At 38.9% G+C, this 14,791-nt stretch overlaps 2 protein-coding genes across 4 annotated transcripts; both read left to right on the top strand.

The window, feature by feature from the left end:
• Window positions 1-473: 473 nt before the first annotated feature.
• LOC103698557 (uncharacterized) lies at window positions 474-6,511 on the top strand. 3 transcript variants are annotated; one of them, XM_008780598.6, is made up of 11 exons: window positions 474-1,023; window positions 1,753-1,844; window positions 2,075-2,233; window positions 3,125-3,213; window positions 3,754-3,842; window positions 3,964-4,067; window positions 4,191-4,260; window positions 4,339-4,414; window positions 4,514-4,628; window positions 4,713-5,244; window positions 5,727-6,511. In XM_008780598.6, the coding sequence occupies exons 3-11, from the start codon at window positions 2,089-2,091 to the stop codon at window positions 6,214-6,216; spliced, it is 1,710 nt and encodes a 569-aa protein (XP_008778820.4). In that variant the 5' UTR covers window positions 474-1,023; window positions 1,753-1,844; window positions 2,075-2,088; the 3' UTR covers window positions 6,217-6,511. The 3 variants fall into 3 exon arrangements, with proteins under 3 accessions (XP_008778820.4, XP_008778817.4, XP_088562076.2); XM_008780595.6 differs by having other exon boundaries at window positions 588-1,023; window positions 1,764-1,844; XM_088705950.2 differs by lacking the exon at window positions 1,753-1,844 and having other exon boundaries at window positions 588-1,023.
• A 1,926-nt stretch (window positions 6,512-8,437) lies between these two features.
• LOC103698548 (uncharacterized) lies at window positions 8,438-13,748 on the top strand. The gene is made up of 6 exons (XM_008780586.6): window positions 8,438-9,124; window positions 9,688-9,938; window positions 10,034-10,409; window positions 10,580-10,711; window positions 10,804-10,979; window positions 13,190-13,748. The coding sequence occupies exons 1-6, from the start codon at window positions 8,549-8,551 to the stop codon at window positions 13,311-13,313; spliced, it is 1,635 nt and encodes a 544-aa protein (XP_008778808.4). The 5' UTR covers window positions 8,438-8,548; the 3' UTR covers window positions 13,314-13,748.
• The last annotated feature ends 1,043 nt before the right edge of the window (window positions 13,749-14,791 follow it).

The raw sequence follows: 14,791 nt of genomic DNA, 5'->3' as shown, positions 1-14,791 counted from the left end.
CAAAAAAAATAAAATAAGATAAAAAGGCTGGGCATATAGATTTGCTTAAATCTAGGTTCAATGCGGATTTAATAAAGTCTGCGGGGCTAACTATCAACCATAAATTTATTAATGTAGGTGGGTCTTAATTTAAGGGTGTAATTATTTGAAATTGGTTGAACTTTAATATTTAAGTTCGAACTCGAGTCGATCAAAAAAAAATAATAATATTTGAGATCGATTTAGCTAGAATATCAATGGAGCACGGATTCGAATCGTATTTATAATTAAAAAATAGTTAAAATATAATATAATATTTTTAAAATATTAAATTAATAATATATTATAAATAAAAATTATTATAATATTATATTTTAATATTAGGCTCATGTTGAGTTGAGTATTTTGCTGCTCGAGTACGATTCGAAAAACTTTATGAGCTGTTTGATCCCAACCTGAGCTCTATAATAATTGTGGTTGCACCCTTGCAACCTGGGAGTCGTACTTGAAAAATTAAGAGTGGGTTGTTGATCTAAGATTGTTGCAGACCGGCCCGGTGTATCCGGACGTGGGACTTCATAAATCGTGAAGGAAGCTACGAATAAAATGTCCGAAACTAAGCGAGGCGTTCCCGGAAAGAAGCAGAGAGAGCGAGCGACTCGTGTCGCTCCACTTGCTCGTACGGTCTCCTCTCGCTCACCCGAGAATATGTAAAGAAAGGAAATTATTTCTTTCTTCTTCGTCTTCGATCTCCAGAACCCTCAGTCGGGGTCCCTCTCGCCTGAGAGGCGATGCTAAGGGCTCCGCCGAGCTGTTTCCAGCTACGGCTGGGACGCGGGTCCAGAGAAATTTCCTCCGTCGTCCTCCGGATTCGAATTCATCCGCCCCATCGCCGCGTCCGCCTGGTCCGTGCCGCCGGAACGGCGGCCATAGATGGAGGAAAGAGCCAGTCGTGGGCCGACGGCGACCCGGGGCCGGATTCTTTCTCCGGGTGGTCCGCCTCCCCGGAGACTAGCGGCTCCAAGAAGAAGGGAGGGCTTGGAAGTGAGAACTTATTGTCGATTTACCAGATTGTTTTTCGTTTACTTCTTCTGCCTCTTTAGTTGGATAGGATTTTAATTATTTGACTAGTCTTGATGTTTCGAATTGCCTGACTTGGATTAGAATTTTTGGTTAGCGGATATTATTATATTTCAATTTTGAGGAGAAACTTGTGGATTAAAAACCTTGGTGCAGTGGTGAAGTTTCTATTTGATAATTCCTTGTGCTTAATCCTTTTTCTCTTTTCTGAGTTGTATATTTCTCCGGTAGCAGCAGCAATTCTAAGTTTTGTGGAAACCTATTTCCTGTCTTTCGCTCTGACACAATTTTCCTTTTTAGACCTATGGATGGATTTTAGTCATTTAAGGACCAAAGCTCATGAAAATTACTGTCATCTACTAACATGAAGCTTGAGATGACTTGTTGAATGCCATGCCCCAATGTTTCGGACGGAATGGTTGATTGCATATAGGCAGACCTATGATAACAAAGATATGCGCTGAAAGATCAACCCAACATGGCTCAATCAAAATATATTCCAAGCATATTCTACGGAAAATCTTTTCAATTGGGATCATCAAAAGCTTAATTATGCCCCTCTTTAATTTTTAATCTTGCAGTAAAAAAGAGATTTGTGGCGTAGAACAGAATATTCCCTCATATTATATATTCGCATTACAATGTTTCCATATTCTTTAGGTTTTTGGAATACTAATGACACTTGTCCACTAGTTTACTTGCAGGGATTCTGGAAGCTGGACTGGTTGGAATCTTATTAGCTTCTGGAGTTACATTTACATCATTATATTTGAAAAGTGGAACTGGCAAGTACCATGACTAATAAATTATATGCGACACCAAATGTTTTTAGTTGAACTCTGTCTGTGCTATTGAATTTGAATGGTATTTGCATGGTTTTGGGTTATTCTTGTGTTGCAATTTTTACCTTTTTCTCACAATGATATTCTTGACTATTAAGAGATGAATCACCATTAAATCTCTTGTTTGCTCAAGCGCTTAGTCCTTTAATAATCCTAATTGTCGGTGGAAACAGGAGTCAAACAGCAGATGAAACCTCTAACAACTGAACAGGAGGTGCTACTGTCTTCTGATGATCAGAGCACACAAAGTGATCCAGTGGGAAATGGGTCTTATGCTGTATTATCAGACAAGGAAGGCAAGATGAAAGACTCTAATTCTGAGCATGAGAGAGGTATGAACATGGACAATTTCCCTCCTATAGAGTCGTTACTTATGAGATATAGACCTACTACTGATCCAGGGACATCATTAAAAGTCAGAATCATGATAATGTTGTATCTATACACAAAGCATCATGACAAGAAGATCTGCATCTGACAACAAATGTTGTACAAAATTTTTTAACCGATGACCTTAACCAAATTCCACCAAAATATCTGCCTATGATGTCAGTGTTTCTGTGATCCTTCTGGTTTCAAGTATTCACATTGCACCATCAATTTTTTTAAGTCAACGCCACTATATGATGTGACAAGAATTTGCATACACTTGTTTAATTACTAACTTACCTTTCTTCGACACTGATTCAAAAGGTCACAAAAATTGACAGTCCCAACACAATAAATTCCTGGGTTTCCAGGTTCCTTTGGATTTTCCTAGTGTCAGAAGCTCATATTTACAATCTGCTCCTGAATTTCGGTCTCATGAAACTAGAGCCAGTCTCCATTCAAGATTCCATGATCCGTTTTGAAAATTTAGTGGAGACTGCTGCCTCTGGTTTCAAAGGAATCGGTTATTGAGAACAGCTGGATGCTGCAGCTCCCTGCTGATATTTACTCTTTGTTTTTGGTAGTATATGATGTAAATGTCGTGGATTCATCATGAGCAGTCTGAATCACAATTGTCCGACTGAAATCCAGATGCTTCCAGCAGAATCCATTAGTTAACCTCTGAACAATAAAGTGTGCCTTTTGTAGCACTTCCAGCTTCAGGATTAGTGGATCCAAATGGAATATAATCCAAAATAGACAGTCACTTCATAGAGGCAGGTCAGTTGTTAGTTGCTAGTGCATGAGAAAACCTTCTACTTTGTTGATGTATCTGCTCTTGCTTGTCTTTGCAGCTTTTGAGGTGCCTCCTGGAAAAGTTGTAGTTCCTCCAGTAGTTGATGAAGTTCAAGGGCAAGCATTGCGAACCCTGCAAGTTCTAAAGGTACTTCTATATTGTTCAACAGTGATTGTGGTAAAACTTTCGCTTGACTACCTTTTTCATTTTTTCGCTAGTAGACCTTTTGTTAGTGTATCAACTAGCTCATGAATTTCCTTAGAATAACCAACTCATGTTCATAAAAGTGCAATGGGCATGTAGTTTTTAATAACTATCACTTGTAGGGAGCACGCGTTTGTGTAAGCCAAGGCGGTATTTGTCATTCAGGATGGGTTATATCTGCAATCTTGTATTCTGAGTGACCATGACTGGACGAGTTCTTTTGTTACAAATAGGGTCTTTGGATAAGAGCTATTCCCTAACTATTCATGACATCAGTTGTATGTATTTTGTAAGGCTATATAAGGGAGAGCTTAAAGATGCAGGCAATATATCTGTTTTTTTTTTTTTTGTCTTCCTGTTCATGCCTCTAGAGTTCTATCTGAATTTAAATATCTAGTATATCTCTATGTTGAAAATTTTATCCATTCTTTTTAACTTGGTAATTTTTGAATAGTAATTTTCATCTTATCAAATGTCTTATAGGTTATTGAGGATGATGTTCAACCTGGGGACTTGTGTACTCGTCGCGAGTATGCTCGATGGTTGGTAGCCGCCAGCAGTTCATTTTCGAGGTGTCTTCTTTTCTTCTGATATCACTGTAAAATTTCAAATACTTGTTGGACATAATTTCTAAGTATGAGCAGCAGTCCTTGCTGCATAGTGCAAATTGTTAACTTTTAAAATCCTGCACAGGTACACTTGTTCAAAAGTTTACCCTGCAATGTACATAGAGAAGGTGACTGAACTTGCATTTGACGATGTCACTCCTGAAGACCCTGATTTTGCAACCATTCAAGGTAAGAACTGAAATTAGTATGAAATTGTCTTTTACTTAGATTATTACATGGAAATGCCTTTCCTTTAATTTGTTCCATATTCACTGGTGTGTCACACCTATAGTATCACATTTCACACTGTAGGCTTGGCAGAAGCTGGACTTATCTCGAGCAAGCTCTCATCTCAGGATTCTGTCCTCTTTTCACCAGAAAGGTGAACCACATGCTTTCCCCTTTTTTGTTTCTGGAAAAAGAAAATTAGACTTACCCTATCAAGCTATTTGCACTGCAGCCCCCTATCACGCCAAGATCTTGTGAGTTGGAAGATGGCTTTGGATAAAAAACTTCTTCCATTAGTTGACAGAAATGTAATAAGTGAACATTTGAGATTTACTCAACATTTTTTTATGGTACTATTAGAAAATATTTGGTTGATTACCGACATTATGATATTATCATTCGAGCAGCTACTGTACCAGTGCTCTGGTTTTATAGACATCGATAAAATAAATCCAGATGCTTGGCCTGCTTTGGTAGCTGACTTGTCTGCTGGAGACCGGAGCATCACTGCTTTTGCTTTTGGTATCATTTCACATCTATAGTCCCTTATCTGTATAAATTGGTCTGAACATGTGATTAGTCATACAGTTACTTTGTCATGTTCAGGATTTACCAGACTATTTCAACCCAACAAACCAGTCACAAAAGCTCAAGCTGCTGTTGCTCTGACAAGTGGTGATGGTGCTGAGGCTATCAGTGATGAACTAGCACGCATTGAAGCAGAATCGTTGGCTGAAACAACGGTGAATGCTCATACTGCTTTTGCAGATCAAGTTAAGCAAGACCTTAATGCAAGCTATAGGAAAGATCTTGCCATTGAAAGGGAAAAGATAAATGCTCTAGAGAAATTGGCTGAAGAAGCAAGGCTGGAATTGGAAAAACTAAGAACTGAAAGAGAGGAAAAAAACAATGCCCTTATGTGCGGGCAGGCAGCTGTTGAAGCAGAGATGGAGGCCTTTTCAAGGATAAGGCCTGAGGTCGAGGAGCAGTTGCTGAGCCTGATGAATGACAAGATTGAGATATCTTTTGAGAGGGACAGGATTAGCAAACTTAGGAAGGAAGCAGAAAGAGAGAACCAGGTCATTGCCCAGTTAGAATATGAGCTGGAAGTTGAGAGGAAAGCTCTGTCCATGGCCAGGTAAAGATGTCAATGCTGACATTACTAGAGAACTACTGGCACTTAAATTTTTTGGTTGATAATAAGATATTCTGTTCATGCTCTTACGGTGCCTTGTGAATAAATCTGCTCTAATAAAGAAAACTGTAGCATTTTCTTTTAATTCCCTTTGTTGTTCATTAAGATATTTCACCTGCTTAATTTTTCTCTAATGATTCAAATATATCTGTCAGCTACACCATCCTATCTGGTATGAAGTCCATAGTTATCTCTGTCTGGTTCTCTCGTTGCATCTCCACCAGAGCACCATTTCTCTGATTCCTCAAATGTGATAGATACTTCACAGTTTATTGTAACCTACTATCTGGAAATTTGTGGCAGGTCTTATCGTTCCATGTTCACAATCACGTTTTAACTAAAGTATTCTCAGAGTAATGGTTTCTTTTTTATTCTTTGAACAAAATTAACACCAGCAAGTTTCACAATGTTTAATATTTAACCAGGTGCTGGGCAGAGGAGGAAGCTAAAAGAGCAAGGAAGCAGACCAGAGCTCTAGAGGAAGCCAGAAAACAGTGGGAGAAGTATGGCATCAGAGTCATTGTTGATGATCTTCAGGATGATGCTTCCACCAGACCCACATGGCTTAGAGCTTGGAAACCACCTCCAATGGAAGGAACGATTGCCAGAGCTGAAAAGATTGTGGAGAAACTAAAGACAATGGCCGCTGAATTGAAATTAAGGTCTAACATTGTGATGGAGAAATTTATTCAAAAGATGGTCTCTTTAGTTAGGGCTCTTAAGCAGTCAGTATCAACTGCTTCCAAGCGTGCCCAAGAGATCCATGGTATTGTTATTTCAAAGGCAAGAAAATCAGTCAACGAGCTTTGTGAAAACGCTTCTGGATTAAATTCAAGGGTTGGCCATAGTGCAAGGAGAGCTGTTAAAGATTGCAGGGAAGGTCTCGAGATAATCAAGCAGAGATTCAAGACTTGAAAAGCTACTTTTTGTTATGGACTTCTCTCTTTTCAACAATGCCAGTGAACATACTTGTGCTTCAAGTCTGAAATCTTTATTTGTGTTTTATCCTTATCCTTAAAAGAATATGATGAGTGGAGAAGATAAAAAATGCAAAATATATTTCAATGTAACATTTCATTAGAAATGTGATGGATTTATTTTTTTTTTACCTCAAAATGGAAATGACACATCCATTGAATAACTATTGCCCCAAGTGAGAGGATATTATTTTGCCCTTCCTGATAAATGGCTTATAAATCTTCTCTTTAAACGTGTTCCGGTTAAATTTTTTCAGGGGCACAATTCTTTACAATTGTACAGGCACTTTTGCTGCATGCTAGAGTGTTATATGAAATCTACAATGTCCCTTAAACAAGAGAAGGGCAGAGTGTTGATTGATGGCTGTGAAATATGGGAGGTATTTATATCAAAGGTTGATGAGAAGAACTAAATGGTAGTGCTTTTCCCCCACTCTTTTCATTGGGTGGGGGAGATACAGGGATTTAAAATAGATCCATATGTTCAAAACAGCAAACTCAGGCGTAAACAGTGAAAAAAACAAAAAAGAAGAAGAACGAAGAAAGCATATAGTCGCATAGAGACTTCGAGATCCAAAAGTTTTCAGCTCAGAAATCCTTTGCAGTTTTGGAGAGGCATCACATGGGAGCTATCAACCCCCAATCATCCATCTTCCGTTTCCAGGATTCATCACAGCAAACCACAAAACCTTCTTGCAATGCTTTAATTTAAGAACAAGACGAAAAAAACCATCAAAAAAAAAGTAACTAAATCTATTGAAACCGCCGCATGTTGGTACGAAACCCTAACCCTCGATAACCGAAGCCGCAGCCCGATGGAATGTAAGACGCCATCGTTTAGAGACCCGTATATATAGAGATTAGAGAGCGGCGAAGAGGAACCAAATCCCACAAAATCTGAACGGTGGGGAAATCAGGACCATCCGTCTAAAGACTCGTCGAGCAATCCACCACCGTTCATGAGATTAATTGATTTAGATCGACGGGGTGATTTGTTCTTCGATTTGAGATTTGAGTAATTCAAGGCAGCCGTTCGTTTGTTTGGTCTTATGAAATATCACGGAAGCACAGCTGGGCTGGCATCATCGGATTCGAGGAGATTTTTGTTTGATAGACCAGCGTGGCAATACATTTTTCTGATTTGATAATCCATTAAATTGTGTATGAAGTTGTTCCCACGAGCAGGAGTGGAGTTTAGCATTTGCTGAGTCAGGCTTGGGTCTAATATCAAGACAATTTTGCCGAGCTCGAGCTTAGTCCAATCAAGTCTTGTGCTTGAATCTTAAGTTCAAATCTGGTTGGACACAAAACTCGAAAGTCTGAGCTCTGTTCAATCGGACAACACCAAGCACACTAGGAAGCCTAATTGGAACCAACCTGATCAACTTGATCGAGCCAAATCGGCTGAACCTAATATGGAGAGAGAATCTTCTTGGTTCAATTTAGGAGTCACCTTCATTGTCTTCTTCTCAAAGTTACCTTCTTGACCAATATGCAAGCACATGGAGACCGTCGTATATTAAGATTTACAGAAAAGGTCCAGGCTTCTGATATGCATGTTTTGCACGACATAGAAGTACAACAAAGGTTCACCGTCTTGGTATCGGACTCCATACTGATGCCACACTAACACAATATCAATATTGTATGGTTACAAAATTTTTTTGGTGGTATCGATATCGAATTGGTATGGTACGATAATATCAATATTGTATGGTTACAAAATTTTTTTTGTGGTATCGATATCGAATTGGTATGGTACGATATGTTCTGTACTATTCGATTTAGACCGATATACCAGCTACATCATCTATCACTGTCTCTTCTTTATTTCAAAGAATTGAACAGGTTGTATTTAGTACGGTGCAAGGTGCGAGATGAAATGAAAGGAAGCTGCCCTTCTGCGAGATGGATACCATGAAAATCCAGGATTGTACCGCTCTTGCCGTGGAAGTTAGGCAAAACTTGCACGGGAGGGAAAAGGGATGGCATACGAAACAAGAGGCGGAAGTTTCGCATAAGATATCTACGCGATCATTTCTTCATGTTCGTTGGACCGAAGAGGATGGTTGATAACGAAGCCTACCAATCGGACGGCCCAAAGACAGCCATCAAAGGGTCCATCAGACCTATCAACAGAGAATTCCCGCCAAATCAAGAGCGCAAGAATCCCAGCCTCCTCTGGCACATAAATCTGCCCCCACCCAAAATCCTAACCCTAATCCGAATCCCCACGCAAAACCCTAAACGCTCGCCAGCCGCCGGAGAAAATGGAGCCCCTAGACCTAGCGAAGGCCTCCACCGGCGGCGGCGGCGGAGGGAACCTGGTGCTCATCCTGGACTACGGTTCCCAGTACACCCACCTTATCACCCGCCGGATCCGGCAGCTCTCCGTCTTCTCCTTCTGCATCTCCGGCACCTCCTCTCTCTCCTCCATCGCCGAGCTAAAGCCCCGCGTCGTCATCCTATCCGGCGGGCCCCACTCCGTCCACGTCGATGGAGCCCCCTCCTTCCCCGACGGCTTCCTCCAGTATGCCGAGGAGAACGGCGTGTACCTGCTCGGTATCTGCTACGGCATGCAGCTGATCGTCCAGAAGCTCGGGGGAGAGGTCGCCATCGGAGAGAAGCAGGAATATGGGAAGATGGATATCTCGGTGGAGCAGGAGGAGTGCGGGCTTTATGGGCCGGAGGCTGCCTGCGGGACTCAGACGGTGTGGATGAGCCATGGTGACGAAGTGGTGAAGTTGCCCGAGGGATTCACGGTGGTTGCGAGAAGTTTACAGGGATCGGCGGCGGCGATTGAGAACCACTCCAGAAGGTTTTACGGGCTTCAGTACCATCCGGAGGTAATATTAGAAATTAATTCCATTGCTAGTTCAATTCCAAGAATATCAATTTGATTCTTTTATTATATGTCAAGTAGTTTGAAATTATTTGTTGAGGGGGAAAAATATCAACTTGCTTTGTTTCTGGTAAGGAAGGAAATGATTTTTTGTCCATGATTTTCTTACGGCTTATTGTGTGTTGTGGATTTTTATTGATAAGATAAATAGCTGCAGAGCTCTGCCTTTGTTTCTTGTTTCTGGTGAGCACCACGAACAAGAAATTTTGATGTTGCCTATGAATTTGTTTCTAAAAGTAGCACTTCGTTTGTCTTGATCATGATGGCACTTTACATTGCTCTTGCAACGTATTTGCAGCAAGGATTTGAAGCTTGTTCATAGCTCTTGCGACTTGTTCAACCGCTAAATTTATTGCAGTTTGGTATTTCGTTTTCGTTCTTTTTAAGTGGCATCAGACTGTTAATAAGAAGTTTGACTGATTTAGTACCGTGCGTTTATAGGTTGCTTCTAGCGCCGCATTCTTTCATTTTTATTTTATTATGATGTGAAAAAGAAATTTGGTGTAGGTGACGCATTCACCTCAGGGAATGGAAACACTGCAGCATTTTCTTTTTGATGTTTGTGGGGTAACTGCCGATTGGAAGTTGCAAGATGTACTCGAGGAGGAAATAAAAGTCATCAAAGGAATGGTAGGACCTGATGAACATGTCATTTGTGCATTATCGGGTGGAGTAGATTCCGCTGTTGCAGCTACTCTTGTTCATAAGGCGATTGGAGATAGGCTGCACTGTGTTTTTGTTGACAATGGATTATTGAGGTTGGATTTCATTTTATTTATAATAAATAAATGATTTAAATTTTAATCTTAGCATCTGTAATTTGTGAATGCTGATATCTTTCTCTATTCTGTAGGTATAAGGAGAGAGAGCGAGTGGTGTCAACCTTCAAGAGCGACTTGCATTTGCCAGTTACTTGCATTGACGCATCTGATCAATTTCTTAGTAAGCTTAGAGGTGTTAAAGACCCGGAGTGTAAAAGAAAAATCATTGGAAGGGAGTTCATATCTATTTTTGATGATTTTGCTCACGAGTTGGAAAAAAAAATGGGAAAGAAACCTGCTTTCTTGGTCCAGGGAACTCTGTATCCTGATGTGATCGAGTCATGCCCTCCTCCTGGAAGTGGAAGAACTCACTCCCACACAATCAAGAGCCATCATAATGTTGGAGGACTTCCGAAGGACATGAAGCTAAAGCTCATCGAACCACTTAAACTCCTCTTTAAAGATGAGGTTTAGCTTCTGAGTACATTATGCAAGCATTTTTTAAAAAAAATTTCTTTACAAAGAGCATTAGTAACTTAAGCAACAAAGAACAAGTTGTGTAATATAGCTTATTAAAAACATTCTGCTCTTGATTGTGCCACACTTCCAAGATTAACTGGTCTCACTTTTGCTCGAAGGTACGAAAACTGGGAAGTATTCTGAATGTTCCTGAATCATTTTTGAAGAGACACCCATTCCCTGGGCCTGGCCTTGCTGTTCGTGTCTTGGGTGATGTTACAGAAGGAAATGCCTTAGAGATTCTACGCCAGGTTTGCTTATTTTATTTGTTTAATTATTTCTTCGGAGTATAACATTTCTGTTATTGTGGTATCATGTCATCTATTTCTTCATTTGTTCGCAGGTCGATGAGATATTCATTCAGTCGATAAAAGATGCTGGTCTTTATGATTCCATCTGGCAAGCTTTTGCTGTTTTTTTGCCAGTACAATCAGTTGGGGTTCAAGGTGACCAGAGAACTCACTCTCATGTAGTTGTTCTTAGAGCAATTACTAGCGAGGATGGAATGACTGCAGACTGGTTAGTAACAATTCTTTCTTAACTTACTAATCCCCTTTTCTTTATGTTTATATATGGTATCTTCAAACCTAGCATGTTAGGTGCAGAAAAGTAGAATTTGCTACCATTACATCCTTTTCATCCTCCCAAAGGAAAATGATTGAATGATCTTTTGTTAGTTGAATTTCATTTGCAAACTTCATCGATAAATTGAACAAACATGATCATAGTTTTGACACATAAAATGAGGTTCTTCTTCAAAAGGTTATTAACTATCATTTTCAATTTTTGGCCCTAACATGATGAAATTTTAAGTTATCATCAGATGCAGCTTTTGTCAGAATCAGGGGATGAGAGGAGGAGAGGTAGAAAATATAAGGGAGACTGGGTAAAAATTAAGAAGTCAGTCTGGAAGTTTGGTATTGCATTCCGCCAAGAGGTTTAATCTAATGCAAAATTAAGGTATAAGGATTTTAGAAGTGATTTTGGGATATATTAACAAGAGAAATTTGATCTGGTTGTGGAATCTGAAAATGTGTGCAAACTGAACTCTAGGGTAGCATTACAGGTTTGATTCTTCATTGTTTATTTTACTTTAGTTCTTTATTATAATGTTGGGAAATACTTCATGCTGATTTAGAGTGTTGGTGGCTATGCTGAATTTTTGTTTATAAAAGCAGTGGTTGTTACAAATTTGTTATTCAAAAGGAGGGGGTGGTACATGGTAGAGAGAGAGAGAGAGAGAGAGAGAGAGAGATCATTTTGGAGATAAAGGAATTGGTTTGGCCATCCATCTTTCCTGGAGTTCTACAACCTTTTGCAGGTTGATGGTGGACCGAGTAAATGTTACAAGTAAAATAAACTTCATGCTTGTATGTGTTTGTGGTGATGGTCCACATAAAAGATCCAAGGAGAATAAAGATGATCAGATCCCACAGCAATTTTTTCTTTTAATTGTTAGGCTTCAGAAAGTAGACAATTTTGAATTATTAGTAAATAAATTTTGATTTTTTTTCATTTTTTTTCAGGAAATCGGATACTTGAATAATTAGGGAAACAACTTTTTGTTGGTTAAAAGTCGTTAATGGATATGAACAGTTGTCTAAAATTTGCTTTCGCCAGTCATTATGGTGCTAGGGCTCATGTATTTAATTCCAATGATAATTTTAGTTTTTTATATGTGATTGGTTTGTATTTCAAAAATGAATTTATCTAGCACATAGCAGGTATGTCTGGCTGTATTGCCCTTGGATGTCGTTCTTTTTGGGGTTTTGCTTGTGCTCACAGTGCAAACATAGTGATGGAAATAGCACGTGCCCTTCTTAATGGGAAATTTTAGCACGATTTTCTTGTAGATGTGCAATTATTTAAGGGCCTGGTAACAAATGAAATCCATTAATTACAGACACATGTGTAACAAATTAAATCCATTAATTACAGACACGTGCACAAGGCAATTTCTCCATGTGTACGTTCAGTGTCAGAGCAACATCATTTATACAGTTCGTACATTGCCATGTAATTTAGTGTCTCTAGCTTGGTGGTTTTTTCTTTGATGAATTTTCAGACCACCTATAACCATTTTTGTTTGTGTATTAACCTCAATGTTTTCAGACAAACTAATAATACTGGATGTGGCACATGTAATTTGTAGCTTCATTGTTTGTTTCTTGGAAGCTAGAGAACCGAATATGGGAATATAACACTGTTATATATTACTTAGTTTTACATTCCATGTTGTAGTATTTAGCGTTGTGTTTGGCTTAGGTAGCATTAGTTCAATATGTGCACTTAAGTGCTAAATGAGGGTATGAGAAAAGTTGATGAGCCCAGAATTAACATTTCTAGTAACAAGATTTGTGCACTTTTAAAATCCTCTTCTGTCATATACGTTCGAAATTAAGCAGACATAGCGATGAAAGGCTTGTGTTCGAATTTGTGCCTGCCGAGCGCCTATTGCTTTGGCACAGCACTCTAAAATGCATATTGGGTTGGTCGGCAATAGGATTGCGATTGAGCATGGCTAGGCAGGATTGCCTCTATCTTATGTTTGAATTCTCCTGTTTGACTTATGATTTGTGAACCTTGAGGCATCAAATATTGTCTTTGAATCACAGCACATGTATCATCGATTCTTGATGTTTCCATATATGCAGTTATTTTTTCCCCATTTTATCCTAATTGTCTCTCATATCTTGCATTATCTTCATTAACATGTGAATCTCAATCAGGTACTATTTTGACCACAAATTTCTTGTTGATGTGGTTCGAAAGATATGCAATAACGTCCGGGGAGTAAACAGAGTCTGCCAGGACATTACGTCAAAACCACCAGCAACTGTCGAATGGGAATAATTTCAATTTGGCAGCCTTCAGGTTGAACATGACCATGCTGAACATCTTCTGCACTCGAGCAGGCTTAAAATTTGAACCTGACTCATGATATTTATCTGAACGAGCAGTTGTTCTTTCCTGTCCATGATTGCATGGATCCATCCAAAGCAAGGAAGAATGGCTGGGTCTACTGTGAAATGGCAAGATTAGGATTTTATATATATATATATATATATATATATATATATATAAAATCCTAATAAGTTCTACTGTTAAATTTCTTGCTTCCACAACGTGTTTCGTCTATTCAGTAATTTTCTCTGCCATGTTGTCGCTTTTATTCTTTTTCGCATTGTCAACACTTTGCCTTTCCATTCTTTAGAACTGCACATTGCAATTTGTTGGTAACTTTATAGTCTTTGATACATGCTCGGAAAAATCTGCAGTCTTTGTAAAGGTCGATGAAATAGCCATGCAATCTGATTCTATCTGCTTTTGAAGTACTCATACCTAATACAACTGACCTATAATCAATCTTATGAAACCTGAGGTGATCCTGGAAGATTTGACTAATGTGAAGGGTTTTCCAGGCATTAGAATTGAATATTATCAAATAACTGATCATTTCCGAGTGAGAGCAGGACTCAAACCTGGAATAATCTCTCAAGTTTTATACATTTGGATGATCTCTGAAGTATATTTATCTGCAAGAAAAATTTATGAAAAATAAAAAAAAATAAATATTAATTTTTCGTTTTGAGAATAAGTTTCAATAATGCTGATATCTCCAAATAATTGATCCTTTTACTGACCATTATTTCTCATTATAACAGGAAAACAACTTTTATTTTGATACTTGTTTGAGATCGATTGTGGGATTTTGTCGCAGGATTCGGACACATTTGCTATGAACATCTTCATCAACCAAAGCCAGAATGATGGCAGCAGCCTGTAAAAGGGGTCTGGTTGTTATTATCTGCTGAAATAATGCTCATGTTCTCATGCTCCCGTGGATCATTTCTCGAGTCTAGAATGCAAAAGCGTTATGTCATTCAATCCAACAGCTGCAATGTTCATACCATGAACTTGCTCGCCATTGATGTTTAAATCTCTAATATTTTGGGGGATAGTAAGTTCTACCTAAGCTCAGTTATGCACCGTGAGCTCTTGCACAGTAAAGTAAAAAAAAATATCAATATTAGAAAACTTAAAATGGAATTGGTATTATTCTTTAATTGTCATGAACACAACAAAATAAAATCTTAGCGTTTTATGGTCAGGTAGATCAGATTTTAAACCCAGAAAGGAATTTCGGATTGAAAAAGGATGGACACTGGATCCGGGAACTTGGTTGCCGAGATTGGGAAAATTTGTGCGACAGTATACGGAAGTCCGCATAAAACATCTATGTAGACAAAGAATATCTGCATAAAAATATATGTGCGGAATTCCGCACCTCGAGTATGCCTATGGGTGCAGATTCTCGCATCGAAGAAAAG

The sequence above is a fragment of the Phoenix dactylifera genome, chromosome 10 (genome assembly GCF_051530095.1).
Source record: "Phoenix dactylifera cultivar Ajwa chromosome 10, Ajwa_hap1_PhDact_Kaust_v1.1, whole genome shotgun sequence".
In the NCBI taxonomy this organism is placed as follows: Eukaryota; Viridiplantae; Streptophyta; class Magnoliopsida; order Arecales; family Arecaceae; genus Phoenix; species Phoenix dactylifera.
Note: the sequence above shows the minus strand (reverse complement) of the source record. Positions and strands in the feature narration are given on the sequence as shown.